Source organism: Melospiza melodia, chromosome 22, assembly GCF_035770615.1.
Source record: "Melospiza melodia melodia isolate bMelMel2 chromosome 22, bMelMel2.pri, whole genome shotgun sequence".
Lineage (NCBI taxonomy): Eukaryota > Metazoa > Chordata > Aves > Passeriformes > Passerellidae > Melospiza > Melospiza melodia.
In genome coordinates this window covers 10,405,001-10,425,245 of record NC_086215.1, presented here as the reverse complement: position 1 = coordinate 10,425,245, position 20,245 = coordinate 10,405,001, and the positions used below count along the sequence as shown (strand labels likewise).

Sequence of the window (20,245 nt, the reverse complement as noted above, 5' to 3'; positions counted from 1 at the left end):
TCAGCTCCCCAGCGTGGTTTTAGGGTCAGCAGCCCAGCCCAGGGCTGTCCCCACTGCATGGAGGGCTCAGCAGGGCCAGGGCTCAGCATTCCCAGCCCCCCTGACAGCCCCAAGGGCACTCCGGGGCAGTTGCAGTGCCAAGGGCAGCTGGGCATTGCCACGGGGGGTTTGGGATGTGCTGCACTGGGTATGGGGTATGGGGTGGGTGGAACGTGCAGTGAGGGGTGCAGCAGCTGGCTGAAAGGCTGATGTTTGTGCTATCTTTAGAAAATTAAAGATTGTCCCACCAACAAAAAGGAATTCAAAATAAACATCACACATAGGATCACCCGAGTGGAAGCAGATTTTTGCAAGAGCACTGAGAGCTGGTGAAACCCACGTCCTACCTCTCCAGGGAATAATGTGCCTTTTGTTTTCCTTCAGCCACGCTCACCTCTCCACACTCAGCCTTATCGTGATGAGGACAACAACAACAACAAATACAAGCCCAAAGTGAAAAGAATACAAAGGAAAGGCTCAAACTCATGCAAAGCTCGTTGCTTTAAGGCTGCTCTGGCTGTTCCCAACACACAAAAGCTTCTCCTTCCCACGGGAAGGGCTGGATGAGGATGGAGGGGGCTCAGGGACTCCCAACTCCCTTTCACCAGCTGAGAAGTGAAATCCCCAGGACAAGGCTCAGCCTTTCCCAAAATCCCCTCCACCACGGGCATGGACTGGGGCTGTGCTGCTCCAGCAGGGAAACTGAGGCACGGGGACGAGCCTGGGCCCTGCAAAGCCTCCCCCTTGGCTTTGTACGGTGGGATGCTGATGGGGATGGGATGGGATGGGATGGGATTGCATGAAGACTGGATGACATGAGATTGGATGGAATGAAATGGGACAGGATGGGATGGGATGGGATGAGATGGGGACAGATGGGAGAAAATGGGATGGAAGGTGATGGAACGCGACAGAATGGAAAGGGATGGGATGAAACGAGATTGGACAGGATGGGATGAGATGAAATGAAATGAGATGGGATGGGATGGCAGCTCCCACTGTGCCTCCACAGCACCCAACAGCCCTCCCCAGCGACCCCCCAGGAAAAAAGTGGCTCAACCCACCAGAGACCAGTGGGTTTATCCCAGTGCAACATCCACCAACATCCCCAAAGCTTCTCCTCTGTGCCCAGCAAGTGCCAGGCTCCTTTCTGCCGGGGCCTGGGGGCTGCCCAGGGGCTGGGTGGGCTCAGGGCTCGGGGCTGGGGGCTCCTCCACCTCCCTGCACCCCCCTGGGGCTGCACCAGCCTGGCGCTGGCAGGGAACAGCCTGCTCGTGTTTCCTGGCACCCTCACCAGATTTCATTTCTCCTGCCTCGTTTTCTTGGCAAATTCTTGCAGGGTGAAGCTGTTTAATAATATTTTCAGTGGCTTGCAGGCTGCTGGGGAAACAGAGCCAAGGCTCTGCCTGCCTCTGCCGATTCGCCACTTCGGGCCAGCCCCAGGGGGAGCTGCCACCTGAAATCCTAAATCCTGAGTGGTTTTTTTTTATTTTGGAGCTGCAGGGGATGGAGCTGGGCACTCCAGCTGCCAGCTGGGATGGCAACAGGCAGGTGGCAAGGGTGTACCCTCCAAAACAGAGGTGGGAGTGAGGTGCTGGGTGCTGCTCCCTCCCCCTCCAGAAACAGAGGAGTTTTCAACCAGCTGCAAACCATGGGGAGCAAGAAGGGGATTTTTGGGACCTCATTCTTTGCTTTTTAAAGCACAGAGCACATGGAAGTGGTGGGGAAGCCCTTGGCTGCAGGCACAGTGTGTCCATCCTGCCAAGGGGGGAAAACCCTTCCCAAATCCCTCCATTCCCCCTGGTTTGTTTTTTCTCGTGTTTTTGGTGGGGCTCAGGAAATGAGGAGGAGAAGGGGGATGGTTCCATCGCTGGCCACACACTCCTGGGGGAATCCTATCCCATGGGGCATGGGGCACATTCCTGTCCCTAACCCCCAAAATCCTGTCACCAAGACTCAAGGAAAGGGTTGTGCAAAAGCCAAGGTGCTTTTGGTGCTCTCAGAATCCCGGAGAGGACAGGGACGATGCTGCAGCCACATCCCCCACCCAGCCAGGCCCTCCCACCCCCACGGGGCAGATGCAGGGGAGGGGGAGCCCTGTTCTTGCTTCACCACTAATTAACAGCTGCAATTAACTAGCCTGGCCAAGCCCTCCCACTAATTGTTGCCTTGCAGTGTTTGGCAGGGCTGAAAGAACAGGAGCAGCCTCGTGGGTGAGCCGAAACCCCAAAACCCCAGAGCAGGGTCACAGTGGGATGCTGGGGCAGCACTGGGATGTACTGGGGCGGCACTGGGATGTACTGGGATGCTGTGCTGAGGGCAGGGGTCCCAGCAAGCCCCCAGGAGCTGGGGAAGGGCCATGGGGAGTCCCTGGCAGCCTTAAAGCAAGCTCTGCAGCTGGCTCATGTCCACACCTTTGGGGCGGGCAGCGATGCCTGGGTGCCCTCCGGGGTGGCCAAAGGGCATTTCCTGTGCCACAGCCTCGTGTTTTGGGGGGGATTCAGCTCAATCCCAAATGCTCTGCTCTGAAGTGGCAGGAGAAGGCTCTGTGCAGCCAGGGGTGACTCATTCAGGAGGCACGGCCTCTCCCTCCACAAAGTAACTACCGAGACTACTAAGAATAGTTAGAAACCAAAAATAGAAATTTTTTCTTTTTTTTTTCTTTTTTTTTTTGTCTTCTTCTTCTGTTTTTTTTTTTCTTTTTTTTTTCCAAAAAACTCCATCCTCTGAAAATAGCCCAGCTGCAAATCTGGCAGAGTCCAACCACTCCCCTCGAGGGGCTCATCCAAACCCCACTGCCCCCGAGGGCTGGCACCGTCCTTGTCCCCAGGGGAGGGCTGGGGGTGACACCAGTGACACCAGCCCCACGATGGCTCATCCCAAACCTCATGGCACGGCTGGGGAGGGGGCAGGGGTTGGTTGGCAAAGCTCTCTCCGCTCCCACTCCTCTCTACAAGTAGCACAGGGAACCAGCGAGCAGGTCTGGAGACGCAGCAGTGACAGCGAACGGACAGGGAGGAGGAGGAGGCCGGGGGTGCCCCGGAGCAGACGGTGCCTGTGGCCCTGGGGGCAGCAGGGAGGGACGGGCTGGGGCCGAGGAAAGCAGAGGAAGGGCCCCCAGGGAGCCCGGCCGGGCGAGGGACTGACCCAGCAGAGTTCTCTAAGTCATTTGGTGCGGCGCTTCCAGCATTTCCATCAGGAAGGTGTCGATGGGCGTGTCCCCTATTAGCTTGAAGAAGAAGAGGTGCTCCAGGCATTTCAGGCCGATGGATCGCAGCGCTGGGAGGCGGAGCAGGAGCTTGGCAAACCTGGGGGAAGGGAGACACGGTCAGACATCGCCGTAAGAGACCCGCGCCCCTCATTCAGGTTCTTCCTAATGGTGCCCCACGTTGGGCGCCACTGTAAGAGCCTGAATGAGGGATCGGGGACTCCAGGCAGCTCATCAAAATGCAGTTTGTTGTATCCATGAGTTACAGCAGGCCAGGGTTGTGGTGACAGAGCTGTGCCTACAGCTGCCAGCTCCAGGAGACCCGTGTCCCTCATCCAGGCTCTTACTAATGGCACCCCACGTTGGGCGCCACTGTAAGAGCATGAATGAGGGATCGGGGACTCCAGGCAGCTCTCCAAAATGCAGTTTGTTGTATCCATGAGTTACAGCAGGCCAGGGTCATGGTGACATAGCTGTGCCTACAGCTGTCAGCTCCAGCTGCAGGCAGGCCTGGAGACCCTGAGTTTAGGTTACAATGCATTATATACTTTTCTTTGCTGAGCATCTTAATACCAAACCACCAATCTATACCTTAACTATTACCTATAGCCCATCATAACTACTGTAATTACCATATTCATGTTACTGTTCTCCAGTCACTACAAGTTACTACATTACAGTTTAACCTAGAAGTTGTTTTTCAGTTTTCTTGCAGTGGAAAATTCTGAGACATTTTTCTACTTGCCACATTTGCTGCCTTGTTTGCCTGTGCCATCTTTCTGCTTGGTAAAAACATTTTCTTGTTTGGGGTGGGTTTATCCCTTGCTCTAAGCCATAAAAACCCTTTCTAACTCACACACCCTTTGCCTCCTTGGTTATCCAGTGAGACTGGCTCAGCAATTCTTTTCTTCTATACCAAAACTTGCTTCCATCTCTATTCCTTCTTCAGACTCTACATTCAAAAATCTTTCTGCTAAACATACATATCTGTGAGACTCTATTTCCTTTGCTTCTTTTGTGTTTTGTTGTTTTGGACAATGTTTACCAACTGGTCATTGGTTTTATATGCCTTGGAGCAGCCCAGGTGCCACTGGATGTCACCTCCTTGTGTGAGCGCTCCCAACCCAGGGAAAAAGCCCTTGAATGGCCACAGCAGTCATCTGCTTTTCCTGATGCAAAATCAGGGCTTGTACAGCAGCAAAGGGCCAGGGAGAATGGGACCTTGCAGAAAATACACACAGAGACATGCACAAGCACACAGATATTCTACATGCATGCACAATTCCCTCTCCCTATTTTTTTTTTTTTAATTTTTTTTTTTCTGCTGAGCTGGCGAGAACGGCGGGAGCACAGCCAGGAAAAACAAATCAGCCCTACCATCCCATTCAGGAAGTTTCACTTTAAACCAAACCAGATGATGGCTCCAGCCCTTGGATATGTTTAACTGTGAGATAACCAGCCTAGAGCACAACGTGCCAGGGCTGGGAGGGGAGAAAAGAGCTCTGACTCCTGATTGCCTGAGGCTGCTGGGTGTCACGTAGGCACCCAGCCCTCCCTGTGGAGCAGCAGGGGCTGCAGGGCAGGAGCAGGGCTGGGTTTTTCCTGGGAGTGCGGAAAAATTCCCTTTTGGTGTTTCCAGGGTGCTCCCAAGCTGCTGCTGGATGGGGATTTGGGGCACCTGAAAAAGAGGGAATTGCAGAAATCCCACAGCATGGAGCAGGGGTGGCTCAAACACAGGGAGAACTTGTTTGCTGGTGAGCACATTGTGCCACGGGGTCAGCAGGATGCCCAGAGTTTGGGAGAACTTTGGGGAGCTCTTGTGCAACCCTGGCCCCCCAACCCAGGGTTTCACCCTCCTGAGGCACCTGGGGTGGTGCCACCACTGCCCTGCACCTCTGAGGGATGCAGGGAGGGCAGCAGGGCCCAGGCACAGCTCTCAGGACATCCCTGAGCGTGCAGAACCTCTCAGATCACCAAGGATGGGTGTGAGCATCACACAAGAAGGTTCCCAGCCCAAGGTCACTCAAAGCCAGTGAGAGATCAAATTGCAGAGCCCCTGGTGCAGCTTCTGGGCTTCAAACATTCCCTCAAACACCACTGAGCATTGAGGCAGAGCCCTGGGGAGCTGCTGTGGACTGGTGCTGTCCCTGTGCCATCCTCTGTGTGTGCCAGGCTGCAGATCCTGCACAATGGGCAAAGCAAGAGGGAATCATCCAGAAGAGCTGCTGGCCATGATTCCTAAAGCAACTCTCCTAGTGCCAGGAACAGCTCTTTTGCAGTCCAGAGTCCAGGGTCTGGCTCTGGATTTGCTCCAAAAATGCAGGTTAATAAAGCTTTCTGGGAGAGGAGTGGTACCAGCCCTGCTCCATGCCCTGTGCTCATCCCTCAATCCCTCTGCTCACCACAAACCAAACACATCCCATGGCACCCTCATCCTCACTCTGCCTGCCTCAAACCAACCAGCAACACCCCAGAAATCCCTTCACAACACACCTTTCTTCATCTGGGACCCAAAGTGGGGGAAAAACCAAATCCAGCATCATTCTGAGGGCACGCTCTGCCCACTGCACTCGCTGCTGTGAAAGCTCCCTTTTCATTCCACCATCCACAGGAGGCCAGGAATGCAGGTGAGATGCAAATCCCAGTTGCCTGGGCTGTTTTCCCCCACTATTCATGCACCAGTAGCAGCTTCCAGTGCTTTGCTTGGTTTCTCAAGAAGCTGTCGGGAGCTGAACTGGCAGTTGCCAGCTCCAGGCTGTAACTGGGAAAATGCGCCCACTCAGCTCCGGAGCCGTCCAGGAACACATTCCTAATTCCCCCTCCCATTCCCAGCTGGATTGGGGGAGGCAGGGAGGGGAGAAAAAGAGCATCAATTGAGGCTTTCACTTCCCAGCAATGATGCTCATCTGCCACCGAAAATTAACTCCATGTGAGTCCTATTTTTGCTGCGGTTTCGCCGGCCGTGGTTTCCAAAAGGGAAATGATACCCCCCTTCCCACATGTGCTCATCCCACTGCTGGGGCTGTGGGAGCTGGGGCTCCTCAGGTCTGCCCACCTTGCTGGATTTACTGGCAGGGGAATAAAGAGCTCTGTGCACTGCACAGGGGAGGTTTTTTAGGGATGCTCAGAGCTGGAGAGGGTAGAAATGAGGGATTTATCCACAGGGAATCACTGGGAACACGGAGCCCAGAGCAGAGAGGGGACCCTGGGAGCTGCAGCAGCCATTGCAGGGGGTTTGCAGGGGGACAGGGTGCAGGAGGAGGGGCTCAGGGAGCTCACCTGCCGGGCTGGTCGGGGTATTTGTGTTTGCAGTAAGCCTCTAGTGACGCGTACACCTTCTCCCGCAGCGCCTCCACCTCCGCCGGGTTCGACAGCCCCTTGGAGTCTGAAAGGCAACAAACAAACATCAGCCAAACACCTCCAGGCAGAAACCCCTCTCTGCACTCCCTCCATCTCTTCCAGCCCCACCAAAGTGTGGCTGCAAGCTCTGAGCTCCAGGGATTTGGGGAGCACTCGGAGGTTTACCGCGCAATTACGGATTTGGGGAGCACTGGAAGCTTTACCCCGCAATTACAGATTTGGGGAGCACTTGGAGGTTTACCCCACAATTACAGATTTTTCCTCATCTCACAGCCCAGCCCCAAATGTTTTGGCTCATTCCAGTGGTCCTAGACCCTCATTTAAAAAGGGTTTAATTCCCCCTCCAGCCCTGGGCTGGTGGGGCTGAAGGAGAAGCCCCTGCTCTGGCACAGCCCCAGCACAGGGCACAGCGAGGATCTGTTTTTAGCAGGGTGAAAGGGACAGTGCAGAAATCGATATCCCCAAGCACATGTGCCACGGGAACCTCTCCAGATTCCCCTTCTTTGACCATAAATGGCTAATCCCAAATTACAGACAATAAATTACTGCTGATTACAAGGAGGGGGGGACTAAAAAAAAAAAAATACCAAACTGGTCAAGAAGCAAAACAAACCCAAGAAATTGTAATAAGCCCTGCTGGAACAGCATGGCCTGGCTGTGGTGGGAAAATCCAGGCAAGGAGCTGGGCTTGGGCACAAACTGTGCTCAGAGAGGGCAGGGGTGGAGAGGTTTGTCCTTGGCTGCCATCTGGTTCTGCTCTGATCCACTCTGAAATCAAGAGATCCCCCCTGAGAGCTGAGCAGGTATGTGCAGGCTGGCTCCTGGATTTGCTCCCTGGAATGTGCAGGAAAACCCTGGCACTGAACCTTCCTCTTCCCTTGGGCAGCTGGGGCTGAGAGGGAAAAGGGAGCAGTGTGACCCTCCCAGAGTCTGTGAAACTGTGGTCAAACATTGAAGGTTTTGTGTATTTTATGAGCACATCTCATATCTTTCAGCCTCTCCAGGTCTGCAAAGGGCTTTTCTAGAAATGCAGGTAATAAAAGCCCTTGGATGATGAGGTTGGGAAGCAGAGACAGTTATTTCCATGCTCTGGTGTTGCTCTAATCCACATTTTTCTCTTAAACAGCATCTAGATTCCAGTTTTGTGGAGTTTATTCCAGCTCAAGGACAATTCCTTCAAGCACCTGAACTTACTTTTCACAGTCACTCTAAAAGGGGGAGAGCTGACAGAACAAGGGGGAATGGCTGTAAACTGAAAAAGAGTAGGTTTAGACTGGATTTTGGGAAGAAATTCTTCCCTGGGAGGGTGGGGAGGCCCTGCACAGGGTGCTCAGATGGGTGCCCCATCCCTGGGAATGCCCAAGGCAGGCTGGACAGGGCACGGATCATCCTGGGACAATGGAAGGTGTCCCTGCCCATGGCAGGAGGTTTGGAACAAGATGAGCTTTTTAAAGTCCTTTCCAAACCAAACCAACTTTCACCCCTGCCTCCCCTCCTGCCCTAGAGCCCTCTGCTATTCCAACGGGGCTTTTTTGGGGGAAAAAAGGAGCCAGAAGGGCAGGAGAGCAGCCAAGAGGGGCCAGGAGAGCAGAGCCAGGCACGCACCGGGGTTGAAGAGGACGATGGCTCGCAGGCAGCCCAGCTCTGTCTTGTCCATCAGCATGTCCCTCATTTTGGACACCAGTTCTGTCAGTACTCTGCAAAAGGACAGAGAAAGCACAGAGTCAGCATGAAATAACAATAAAAAAAAGGGAATTAAAAGCCCCAGGTGTCAGAGCTGGAGTGAGAAGCTCCGGTCACGTTTAACAAAGCTGGGGATGGTGCTGGTCTGTACCAGCTGAGGATGTGGCCTCATTTTCCTCCTCCATTAAAAAATAGCTCATTAGGAACATCAATAGTTCCTGTGAGATACAACAGGGACCATAAAAACCGCCTTCATCCATTCACTGAGAGGCTCTGGCACCTGAGAAAGCTGTCTAAAAATAAAAAATAACAATAAAAACCCACCCCAACAGGTACCTAAAAGTAATTTCCTCTGCCAGTAATTTTTATTGCTCCCTTTGCTCTTACTGAAGGTGTCGGTCTTGAAATATTTTCCACTGATTGCCCAGTTTTTCATGTTAGATCCTGCAGCAAAGTCATGATCTTGCACTTATGACCTCACAGGAACAAATGATGTCACCCAGGTCCGAAGAACAATTTCCTCACAGAGCAGAGCAGCAAAGGTGATTTGGTTTCAGCTCAAGATGAGTCTCAGGGAGAGAAATCAGCATTTCAGCAGCGCCTGGAGTCACACTGTGGGTCAAACACCCTGCAAGCCTGGCTTTAAAACACTTTCCCAAAGCCTGAGATTAAAGAGCCCTTGGGACACGCCTGTGGAACCTGCTGAGTATCGCCGGGGCCTTCTCATTGTGCAAAAATAAAATCACGTCTTGGTCCAATTAAAGATGAAAAGGAACAAAGGAGTGGCCTCCTCGTAGCATTAGAAGGCACCTGGACCCCATGAAAGGGGCTTTGATTTGCACTGGGCAGCCTCCTCTGTGCTTGGGGCCATTGGGATTTTTGCACTGGGCAGCCTCCTCTGTGCTTGGGGCCATTGGGTTTTTTGCAGGTTTCAAGGAGGGGTTTTCTCCTTGTGTCTTCATGGGATGGACTCCCTCATCCCAGGCTCCTCAGACCCCTCAAGCAGGAATGGAGGCAGTTTGGGGTGGAGACAGGGATGGGGATGTCCAGATGAGGTGGTTTGATGGAAACCCAGCCCTCCACCCCTAATGCTGCTGAGTCAGGGATAGAATGAAAGACTCCAGTCTTCAGAAGGTGAATCAGAAGGCAATTTAATGAAAGCAGCAGGTCCTTTTATAATGTGGCTCGCTAAGGTGAGACTTGATTGGTCTCAAAGTGAAAACCTCTCACACCATTGGTGAGCACACTCTGGAGAACCAGATCTATAAACAACGGTTACAGAAAGAGAGAGAAGAATTGTTTCAATTCTTTTCCCTAAGTTTCCACCTGTCATTGTCACATTTTCTGGAAAAATCCCTTTGCCCAGGATTTTTCTCCTGGGAAGCTGGAAGCCTCAGAGAAAAAGGAAAACAATATTATTTCATTTGCTTCTCCTGTGTTTTGCTGCTTTGGAATGTGGTTGGAGATTGTTTATCCAACAGGTGGTTGTTTCATTGGTTGCTGCTGTGAATTATTTTGACTTAATGGCCAATTACAGTCAAGCTGTGTCAGACTCTGGAGAGAGTCACGAGTTTCATTAGTATCTTCTAAGCTTTCTTATATATAAGCATCCTTTAGTATAATTCAGTTTAGTATCCTTTTATATAATATAGCATCATAAAATAATAAATTAGCTTCTAAGAAGAATATAGAACATTCTTCTTACAATTCTATATTACAAACTCAGCTAACCAAACATTGTGCTGACAAGCCATCACAATTGTCGCAGACATCTTTTCATGAAAAATCCTTTCCTTAGGATTTTTCCTCCTGAGAAGCTGAGAGGCCTCAGGAACAAAATGTAAACAATGGTTATCTGCTGCTGTGGAATGCAACAGGTGCATCTGTGATTAGCTCATGTTAGTTTGTTTGTAATTAATAGCCAATCACACGTCAGCTGGCTCGGACTCTCTGTCCAAGACAGAAGCTTTGTTATGATCATTCCTTTCTATTCTTAGCTAGACTTCTGATGAAACCTTTTCTTCTATTCTTTTAGTATAGTTTTAATGTAATATATATCATAAAATAATAAATCAAACCTTCTGAAACATGGAGTCAGATCTTGGTCTCTTCCCTCATCCTAAGACCCCTGTGAACACCATCACAGTCAACCATTAACTCTTAACTTCATCAAGGCCTACCCATTTATTCTAATTAACTCCAATAAAGCTCATCTCTACCAAAATCTTCGCTCCTCTAAAATCTCTAAATTCCTTAAGGTTTATGCCTCACACGTGTGTCTGTGTGTGATCACAGCCCTCCCATGCCATCCTACCTGTCGAAGATGGCCCCGACGCCGGCGCTGTGGGCGCTGTTCCTGTGCACGTGCAGCCCCGTGGCCAGCAGGATCCCGTCCTTCACGGCGATGGAGCGGTGAGAGAAGGAGGCAATCAGCAGCTCGTTCCACCCTGGGCACGAGAGAAACCAGTGGGGCTGCAGGTTAGAGCCGTGGCATCCTTGGGAAGGCTCCTCTCTAACATCACCTCTCTAACAGGAGACTTTGTTGTAGATTTTTAAATGTGACAGCGAGGGTGAAAGTGCCACCTCTCCAATGACACTGGACAAACCAACAGTTTATCAAATTTCATCAGAACAAACATCTGATGGCTTAGAAAAAGGTTTATCAAACATCAGAAGGCTTAGAAAATCTACAAATTAAAGTGACAAGACTGCACATTAGAGCCATGGGATACTCGAGAAGTCTCCTCTCTAACATCACCTCTCTAACAGCAGCCTCTGTTATAGATTTCCCAAAGTGACAGTGGGTTGGAGGGTGACACTGCCACCTCTCCAAGGACACTGGACAAACCAACAGTCCATCAAATTACTTCTATAAAATAATGCAAAACAATAAGTTATTCACGCAAAGCGTGTAAGAAATTTTGTTACGAAATTGTGAACGTCAGAGGGCTTAGAAAAATCTTACAAAATCTTAAAAAATCAGAGCAACAAGGCTGCAGGTTAGAGCCATGGGATCCTCAGGAAATCTCCTCTCTAACATCACCTCTCTAACAGAAGCCTCTGGTGCAGGAACGTGGCTGGATGTGGGAAAGGAAGGAGGAGCCAAGCTTTTTCTTGGATGTCAGGGAAAGGAAAAAAACCATCAGGAACCCAGTGCACTAAAAATAAAGCTAATAAGGGGAGCAGTTTCCTCTATAAACCGTGCAGACAGCGAGCTTCAGCTCTGCCTGAAGCTCCCCGTGGGTGTGGAGCCCTGAGCTCCCCTCTGCCCTCACCTCCCAGCAGTCCCAGCCCTATCAGCATTTGCTATCAGCTCATCAGGCTCCTCCTCAGGCCACAGAAGTTCATTCACCAGCCCTGAGCCCTGTAAAAGGGACCATGGAATCTCTGGCTTTATTTGTGCGTTTGCTGCTTCTGCTGTGAAAATGCTGTATGGGGAGGGATTTGGTTTGTTCTCTGCACAGCCCCACGTCTGTGACTGGAAAACAGATTTTAGTCTTATCAGCTGGGCAGGCTGCTCTGGGGTATGGGAAGGACATCCTCTGAGCCCAGACCTACAGGGAAGGGAAGGGAGATGTGACCTCCACACCTTCCAGCTCCCCTTCCCCATCCAACACCTCTTCAATTCCTAAATCCATCACAGGCTGAGCTCAAGAATTCATGAAACAAAGCCTCAAATGAGAGGAAATGCTGCCAAGCTTGAAGGGTGGAAATTTGGGTGACTTCCAGCCAGGAGCAGCATCTTCAGTAGGACAAGATGGGGTCTTCTGCAATACTCCTGAACATGTTCTGGAGTTCTGGTGCAGAAACCTCAGGATATTTGGATTTAAGGGTTTTTTTTCCCAGGCTGGAAAAACAACGCAACAATATCCCACACCTCTCCTGTCACAAGAATTCATCTCACAGCCTGGAATAAACACAAGGCCCATGTGTGCTGTATTTACCTTCTGCTGCAGCCGTGGGTTGTGCCATCAGAAATGTTGACAAGGAATAAAGTTCACTCTTTCCTAAGTGGCCACAGGATGTTTCCACCCCAGCCACGGGAACATTTCTTTGGCTATTTACTGGGTGAGGCCTGGCACTTTCACAGGGATTGCAACACTGAAACCCGAGCAGGATGGAGGAGAAGGAGCCTACAGAGCCCTGCTGCTGTGAGGAAGAGGAGCTCCCAGAGCCAGATCCATGGGAATTCATCACACACAGCCCCACAGCAGCTGCAGCCAACAGGAACCAGAGCTGGCTCTCCACACTCACTCCAAGGGCTGGATTCATCAGCATCCTTCCTCTTGGATTGTTCCCATGCAGAGCTGGGATGTTTCAGCTGAAATAGGGAAGATTTTCCTACCTTGGCTTTCCCAAAGATCTGCCAAGACAGAGCCAAGCAGGAAAAATCCACCATAACCACAGGAGCAAACTGGAATTAGAGACCAACCAAGTGTTCCCTGAGAGTTCTGCATTTCAGCCAAGCTCTGGAGTGGCAGGGCAGAATTCTGTGGCTCTGTGACTCCTTGCTCACCAAACAGGGTGGCTCTGGCTCCTCTGGGACAGGGAAGGCACTCTGGCTTTCCCAAAGTGCTGCCAAGACAGAGCCAAGCAGGAAAAATCCACCATAACCACAGGAGCAAACTGGAATTAGAGACCAACCAAGCGTCCCCTGAGAGTTGAGCATTTCAGCCAAGCTCTGGAGTGGCAGAGCAGAATTCTGTGATTCCTGTGACTCCTTCCTCACCAAACAGGGTGGCTCTGGCTCCTCTGGGACAGGGAATGCACTCTGGCAGAGCAGTGGTCATTGTGTCAATCCATTTCTCTGCCAAGTTTCCCCACCAGCCCTACAAACCCAGCTGCAGGCATGTAACACTCAGCATCCTCTGCCAGGCTGAGAAAACATCAGGTTATTCCTGTCTCAGCTTGGAAACAAGAAAACTGGTGGAAAACATGCTTCAAAAAATCAGGTTTCCTTCCCTTCCCAACAGCTCTGAGAGGGAGTTTTTAAATGATTCAGGATCTGAGGAGAGCTGCTGCCAGCCCATGCAGCACTGCTCTTCCAGAGCTGCGTGCTCCACTTGTTTTGCGTCCCAGGATGCCTGACTGAGGCTCTTAGCTGGATTTTAATGCTTCAATATTTCATGGGCAGCTGTTCTCAGCAGGCCACTCAATAAAACATTGAGCCACTGCTTGGAAGGTTATCTGAGGCCCTGGCAGAGGTGTGTGGAGCAGGGAGCTCCAGGGAGCTGCTCAGCAGGCTCAGGGTTGGAGGCACCAGGAAATTTGGGGTGTGAGGGGGTTGGCAGCCCCTCTCCTGCTGTGGGGAGTGGCTCACAAACAGAGAACAGAGGTCAGGAGTTCTCCAGCTCCAGCTTGAATCAGCTGCCTGCTGAAGAGAGAGGAAAACCTGGAATTGCCATGGTGGGGTTGGGTTCCACTTCCCAAAAGGAAAAGGCAGAGCTTTGTCTGAATCCAGCTCCTTGCAGAAAGCCCTCAAAGATCCTCACAGAGAGGCTTCCCTCCTCATCCCCTCTCACAAGAGGGTCTAGAAATCCTCTTTAAATCCACACAAACGGCCCAGGGCCAGCTCTGGCAAAACCCATGGAGCACCTTTCCCCAGAGGCTGCAGGAGCCATCCTGGAAGGGTGCGGGACCTGGACAAAAGTGAATCTGGGAGAAATAAAAGGAACTTTTAAAGTACCAAGGACTTAAATCCCTGGCTTACAAAGAGCTTTATGCCTCAAACTCATCCTCCCCAAGCTCTGCTCCTGTTTCTTGCCCTCCATGAGCTCTGTGCAGCAGCAGGAGCCTGAATTCACTCAACAGGGGAAGACCCTTCCTACAACCAACTGCTTCCACCTCCCAAACGCTGCTCCTGCAGCCCCCCTGCTGCACAAGGAAATTTAAAATAAGCCCTGAGAGTTCTATTTTCATCTTGGTGGGTGGGAGAAGAAGTGAGATGTACTCTTCTCTCCTTTCTGGTTTTAATTATGATCAAACATTTCAGTCTGATGAAATTTCATGGGGGCCTGAGCCCAGCTTGGTCTTTCAAGCCTCAGTTTGGGAGGAAGGCAGAGTTTAACTCCTTTGGTTTAAGTCACCCAGCACCCATCTCTGAGTTCCTCACGGATCAGAGATGAAGCTGGGCCATTTTTCAGCCGATTGGCTCCAATTCACCAACACCATGGAAAGCTTTCATGAAAATCCTATTTAAAAACCAAACTATTAGAGTCTAACAAGAATCAATTAAAGGTTTTCAAGCTACCAGGACCTAAATCTGAGGGTACAACCTGTCCCAAGGGGACACTGAGCACTGCCCACAGATGTCACTCACCTGCTCTGAGCAAGATGACCTGGTCATCCAGGGGCAGCTCGGAGAAGTGGGGGATCCTTTTGGCCCACTCCACCAGGGTGAAGAGCTGTTTGTCTGCTGCCTGGCAGATGTTTGTCACCGGGTCGTTGGGCTGCCAAAAAATTTAAAAAAATAAATTTAAAAAGAGATGGAAAAGCTTGGGAAAGGCAGAGTGAGGGAAAGAGAGGCTGGAGGAGCAGCCTGCTGCCACCCCTGAGGTGGGTGTTATCACTCACAGGCAAAGGAAGTGATTTGGCTGCTCCACCACAAGGGCTGTAATTGTTTTTAGCAAGCCCCAACATGGGAATTGGGAGTGCTGAGACTCCATATCCATCACCCTGACTGATGAATCCTGGGGAAGGGCAGACTCCAGCATCTCCCAGCTTGATAAACCAGCACCAGAGGGGGCATTGCAGGAAAAAAAAGAAAAAAGAGAAAACCCCTTTCCTTTGAAATATTATCCAGTAACAGAAACCATCTGCTCTCAAGGAGGACGGTCAGCCTAAACACACCAAATCCCTGTTTAAAGGAACTGCTCACAGCTCAAGTGGATTTGTGATTAGGAACTGGAAGAGCCTGTTTAACCCTGGGGAAGGCTCAGCTGGCTGATCCAAGTGAGTCTGGAGGGTTTACCTCTGTGGACAGGGATGTATGAGCCCTTCCCATCTCCCTCTGTAATCCCTGCTGATATCCAGCAGCTTGAATTGTACAATTACCTTCCCTCCATGGCCTTAAAAGAGCAGTTTCCAAACTGCAGGAGAAGTTTGGCTTGCAAGGGTAAGGGTGTAAATTCAGAGGGAGAGCAGACAGGAGTGTCAGGGTAAGCTGTGGCACAGCCCCTGCCCAGGCTGGGCAGAGCAGAACCACATTGCCAAGTCACCCCTGTGCCCCTCAGAGCCCTGCCCAGTGCCCTGGCAGCAAACCCAGAGCTCTGTGCCTCAGTGGCCAACACCTCCCATTCTCCAGGCTTAAAATAGCCAGGATTTGGCACGCTCAGGGCACCTGCCCTGGAATTATTTCCACCTGTCATGTGCAGAGATGGATGGGCACAGGCTGGCACTGCACAGGGATGTGCCCTCCCTGTCCCAACCCCTCCAGCAGCTCCCCCAGGGCTGAAGGGCAGGGCAGTCTCACCCCCAGGGAGCTGGGGCTCTTCCCTGGAAAGGAGAGGTGAGCAGGGACTGGGCTTTTCCTGGGATCTACCCAGAAATGTGTGTGAGGAGGAGCTCTGCAGGTTCAGGGTTTCACTGGAAGCACTGGGAATGTTGACGTTCAGAGGCAGGAAGGGACAGAAGGGACACCACAGACCCTGAACATCCCTCAAGATATCCCAGTTTCCTCAGCCAGGTGGAGAATCCTGGCATGCAGGTGAGGTGGGATGGGGATCACGACTTATGCTGCAGCAGAACCCAACCCCTGCAGCAACAAGGGCTTGCAGAGCCCCACAGAAAGGGTAATTTAGGTAAATCAGATGTTTTTGCCAAAGCTGGCTCCTGGGCAGGTTGTCACCACGAGCAGGGGCTCCTTGTGCCCCAGCCCTGGCTGTCCCTGACAGCACAAGCTGTCCCCAAGCCCTGGTGCTCCAAAGCCTCATCCTCGGCTTCATTTCCACCTCAGATGGCAATTCCTGGAACCACCAGGGCCCTTCCTGGCAGAACCTGATCACTGGGACACGAGGAGCAGCTAAAAGTGGCCAGAGGGCCCTGCCTGGCTCCAGGGCAGTGCTGGAAACGCTCCCTGGGCACGGAAAGCAAATCCCCTCCTGCAGTAAATAGCAGGGGCACCTGATCCTCCTGGAAAACTGCAGCCTGGAGGCATCTCCCACAAAATCGGCACTTGAAACCAGACTCAAAGGCCAATTAAGACCTAATGGGGAGGACAGCTCTCAGTTACAGGCTCTGCCTTTTGGCCAGGAGCCTGTCCCAGGGCAGGAGCCCAAATTGCCAAGGCATGGGGCAGAGGCAAAGCCACCCCCTGGGCCAGGGACAAGCCACAGGCACAAGGACAAGGGGGAATGGATCTGAGCTATGAGAAAGTGGGGTTAGAGCAGATATTGGGGAAAAATCTTTCCCTGGGAGGGTGGGGAGACCCTGGTACAGGGTACTCAGATGGCTGCTCCATCCCTGGAAGAGCTCAAGGCCAGGCTGGATGGAGCTTGGAGCTGGGATAGTGAAAGGTGCTTTTAAGATGATTTTAAGGTCCCTTCTAACCCATTCTATGTGGGAGACAAGGGTGCTAATCCCTAAATCACCCTGGCACCCCATCCCAGCTGGAAATGTCCGTGCAGGTCACCAGCCTGAGTGCAGAGGCACAAATCAAAGCACCCAACAGCAAACAGCTCGTGTTCTCCCTGTGCTTACCAGGGCCTCGATTTGTCTGCCTTTCCATCACCTGGGCTCTGGGGAAGGGCAGCAGCTCCCCTGCCTTCCCTCTCCTCATCCCGTGGTGGCCTCGTCACCGGGAGCTGCTGATCTCATCCATCTGCTAAACCTGCTACAAATGTCACCTCGTGCTTGACAATAACAGGGCATTTCAACAAGCCTCCTGCTTCTATTTAGATGCAACACACATCCTTGTTCACAGTAATGCCTGTTGAATTATGCAGGAACCGGCTTTCAATTTGAGGAGACGCCGTGCCAGACGAAGCCATTTATTTCAGCTCCCTCTCTGGGGTTTGTTTTCAAGTCAGCACCAGGCTGGCTCCAGCTCCCCCGAAGGATTTTTGATCCTGAGAGCAGTCAGAGCCTCTCTGAGCCCTCACTAACTCCTTCAAAGAAAGCCCTTTGCAGCTTTGTGGGGATGGGATCCTCCTCCTAAATGCAGGTGAGGGTTTGTGCCTGATCCTGAGGGTTTGTAGCTAATTTTGGAGAGTTTCACGGAGTGATTGGCTCTGTCCATCCCACAAAGCCTTGACTATCCAAAAGCCACCTAAGGAATGCTAGGAAAAGCTGTCTTTGCAAAAAAAAAAACATCCCAAAAAGCCAATTACTGACTCCCAGATCCCTCATAGAATTCTGCTGGAAGTGACCCTAAAGATGCTCTATTTCCAACCCCCTGCCACAGGAAGGGATTTCTGACTCAAACCCTCCAAGCCTGATATAAAGAGAGAGATGAAAGTATTGTTGTAACAGAAAATAAAACACTGCAGAGTCCTAGCACTTGCTCAGAATAGCTGCATTTCATCAGCTCAGCCTCACAGCCACCCAGCAGGAATTGCACAGGGATGTTTCAGTGCATGAGCCTGCTCTCTTGGCAGAGCTCAACCTCTGAGTCCCTCAAAGGACTTGGGGACAACCAGGAGATGCTCCTCAGTGCAGCTTTAGTTGCTATTTTTCAGAGGAATTCCTCTATTCCCCCTGCTTTCATGGAAAAAGGGGCTATGGAGGAGTGGGGGCTGCCCCTAAACACTGCCTGGGCTGCAGAGGGTCTGTCCTAGAAATGGAATTTCAGAGGATAGTTTGGCTCTCACATTAGGAGATTTCTCCCTTTTGATAAGGGAAATCTCATAGCAAAGAGCCCAAAACACTTTCCCTCACTCTCCATAGAATCCCAGACTGGTTTGGGTTGGAAGGGACCTCAAAACCATCTCATCCCAACCTCCAGACCATCTCATCCCCACACCTTCCACCAGCCCAGGTTGCTCCTGTCCCATTTCCCTGCCATCCCTCCCTTGTGCACACAACACCCTGGTACAGCCCAGCTGCTCCAAGCAGGCCCAGTTATAATGCAAGTTCCTTACTGGGAAAAGGACCTGAAAACCAACTCACAGGCAAATTTCTCCAGGTTTTCTCTCCTCAGAGCCAAGCAGCTGCATAATTCTGCACCTGAGCAGTCACACCCTCATTCCCCAGCTCTTATCTCTCTGCACTTCAGCCACGCAGGTTTATTGCCTCAATTGGACTCTGAGCCCTTCAGAGCAGAGTGTCCTCCTGCCTTTCAGCTTTATGTACAATAAAACCTTCTCTGAGAGCCCTTTTAATCTCTGCTTACAGCACCTCTCACTTCCCAATGGCTGTGGCACAGAAGACACCAAATGGTGGTGGCTGCTGGCTCTGCTGTGCTGCTGCTGAGCTGGCTCACAGGGCCCACAACAGAGCCATAAATTGCATTTTTGAGCTGGTTCTTTATAGGAGTGTGCCCTTTGTTGATGGAGTGACAAGAGTATTTTTTGTCCTCTCAAAAAAGAAAGAAGCCTAAAAGTTTCTTTCTTCAGTTAGATGAAAAAGCTGCTTTATAAGCCTAAGGAACTTCAAACTTAAAAATTGCTAATTAGACAAAAACAAAAAAGTCTCAAGCAATTTACTAAAAAAAAAAAAAAAAAAGTGAACAAAGCAACTAATTACTTTTATATAGTATTTTATCAAAAGCAAAGACTCCTAGCACTTAGCCCAGTTTTTGTTTGTTATTTTGCCTTTCATTAAACCTTTTTGTTTCTAACACTGCAACAGAAGCCATCTTGGTAATTTTTATGCTTCCAAAAGTAGCTAAGCTATCTTAAATGTGTTATAAGCTTCTAAAATCTTATGAAACCTGGCTCAAAGAAGTCAAAAGCTTATGAAACCTAGCTCAAGGAAGTTCTATAACAGTTCTTTCCCACAGGGGACAACCCCTTTGTGCCCCAGCTGTCCTGATGGTCACTGTGGTGTCCCCCAGGAGGGGCTGGGCAGAGGTGCTCACCGAGCTGGGGGTCAGGCCCATGTTGGCCTCGATGTAGGTCTCTGTCTTTGGCTCCACAGCCAGCTCAGCCTCCAGGATCTTCTCCACGGGCATGTCCTCGTTGGCGCTGCTCGTGGACTCCACCTCGTTCTCGTTGCGGTCCTTGCCCCGCTGCCGCTCCTCCTGCACGGCTGTGAGGGACACACAGGGACAGTGCCAGGGTCAGACTGTCACAGGGGAGGATCACAGAATTCCCAGAATCACCACGTTGGTTGGAAGAGATCTTCAAGATCATCAAGTCCAACCCAGCTTCAACAGCTCAACTCAACCCTGGCACCCGGTGCCACATCCAGGCTTGGTTAAACACACCCAGGGATGGGGACTCCACCACCACCCTGGCAGGCAATTCCAGAACTTTATCACTCTTTGTGTGAAAATTTTTTTCCTGATATCCATCCTGTATTTTCCTTGGTGCAGCTTAGACTGTGTCCCCTGGTTCTGTCAGTTTTTGTCACCACTGAGTCAGGAAGGGATAAGTGACACAGGCTCCAGGTCAGAAGGCCAAAGAGGCAAGGAGCCCCCATATTATTGGAACCCCTTCTTTTACACACTACTCCCATACAGGTGGACCTGACTGGTCACTAAATCAACACATTCCACACGATTGATTCATTAAGAAGACACCCTTTGGTAAAACATCTTATGAGGAAAACACCTTATTGCAAACACCACCTGCAGATTGCTCTCCATTCTTTCTCTCTGCCTCCCTAAAACTTGCCAGACGAATTCATGGAAACCTTATCTGCCTTTCTCTCTCTCTGACCAGACTGTTATCTCCACAATGTGATGGCTGACTCACAATTAAAAGGCAAATCTCATGTACATATGTTAGAGAAGTGTTATAGAGTTTAGATTTAGATTTATAGTTATGTTTTACCCCCCTTGTGCTGTTATCAGGGGGG

The 20,245-nt window shown here is 51.0% G+C and overlaps 1 protein-coding gene across 1 annotated transcript in view; it reads right to left on the bottom strand.

Annotated features, from left to right (window-relative positions):
* Nucleotides 1-320: 320 nt before the first annotated feature.
* RXRA (retinoid X receptor alpha) overlaps nt 321-20,245 on the bottom strand; it is a 104,796-nt gene continuing 84,871 nt past the window's right edge. Inside the window, exons 5-10 of the mRNA XM_063174927.1 lie at nt 19,305-19,474; nt 14,610-14,739; nt 10,605-10,737; nt 8,213-8,304; nt 6,527-6,632; nt 321-3,347 (exon numbers count right to left, since the gene is read on the bottom strand). Coding sequence (XP_063030997.1) covers nt 3,200-3,347; nt 6,527-6,632; nt 8,213-8,304; nt 10,605-10,737; nt 14,610-14,739; nt 19,305-19,474 — 779 coding nt within the window. The 3' untranslated portion in view covers nt 321-3,199. The remainder of the gene's footprint in view (nt 3,348-6,526; nt 6,633-8,212; nt 8,305-10,604; nt 10,738-14,609; nt 14,740-19,304; nt 19,475-20,245) is intronic.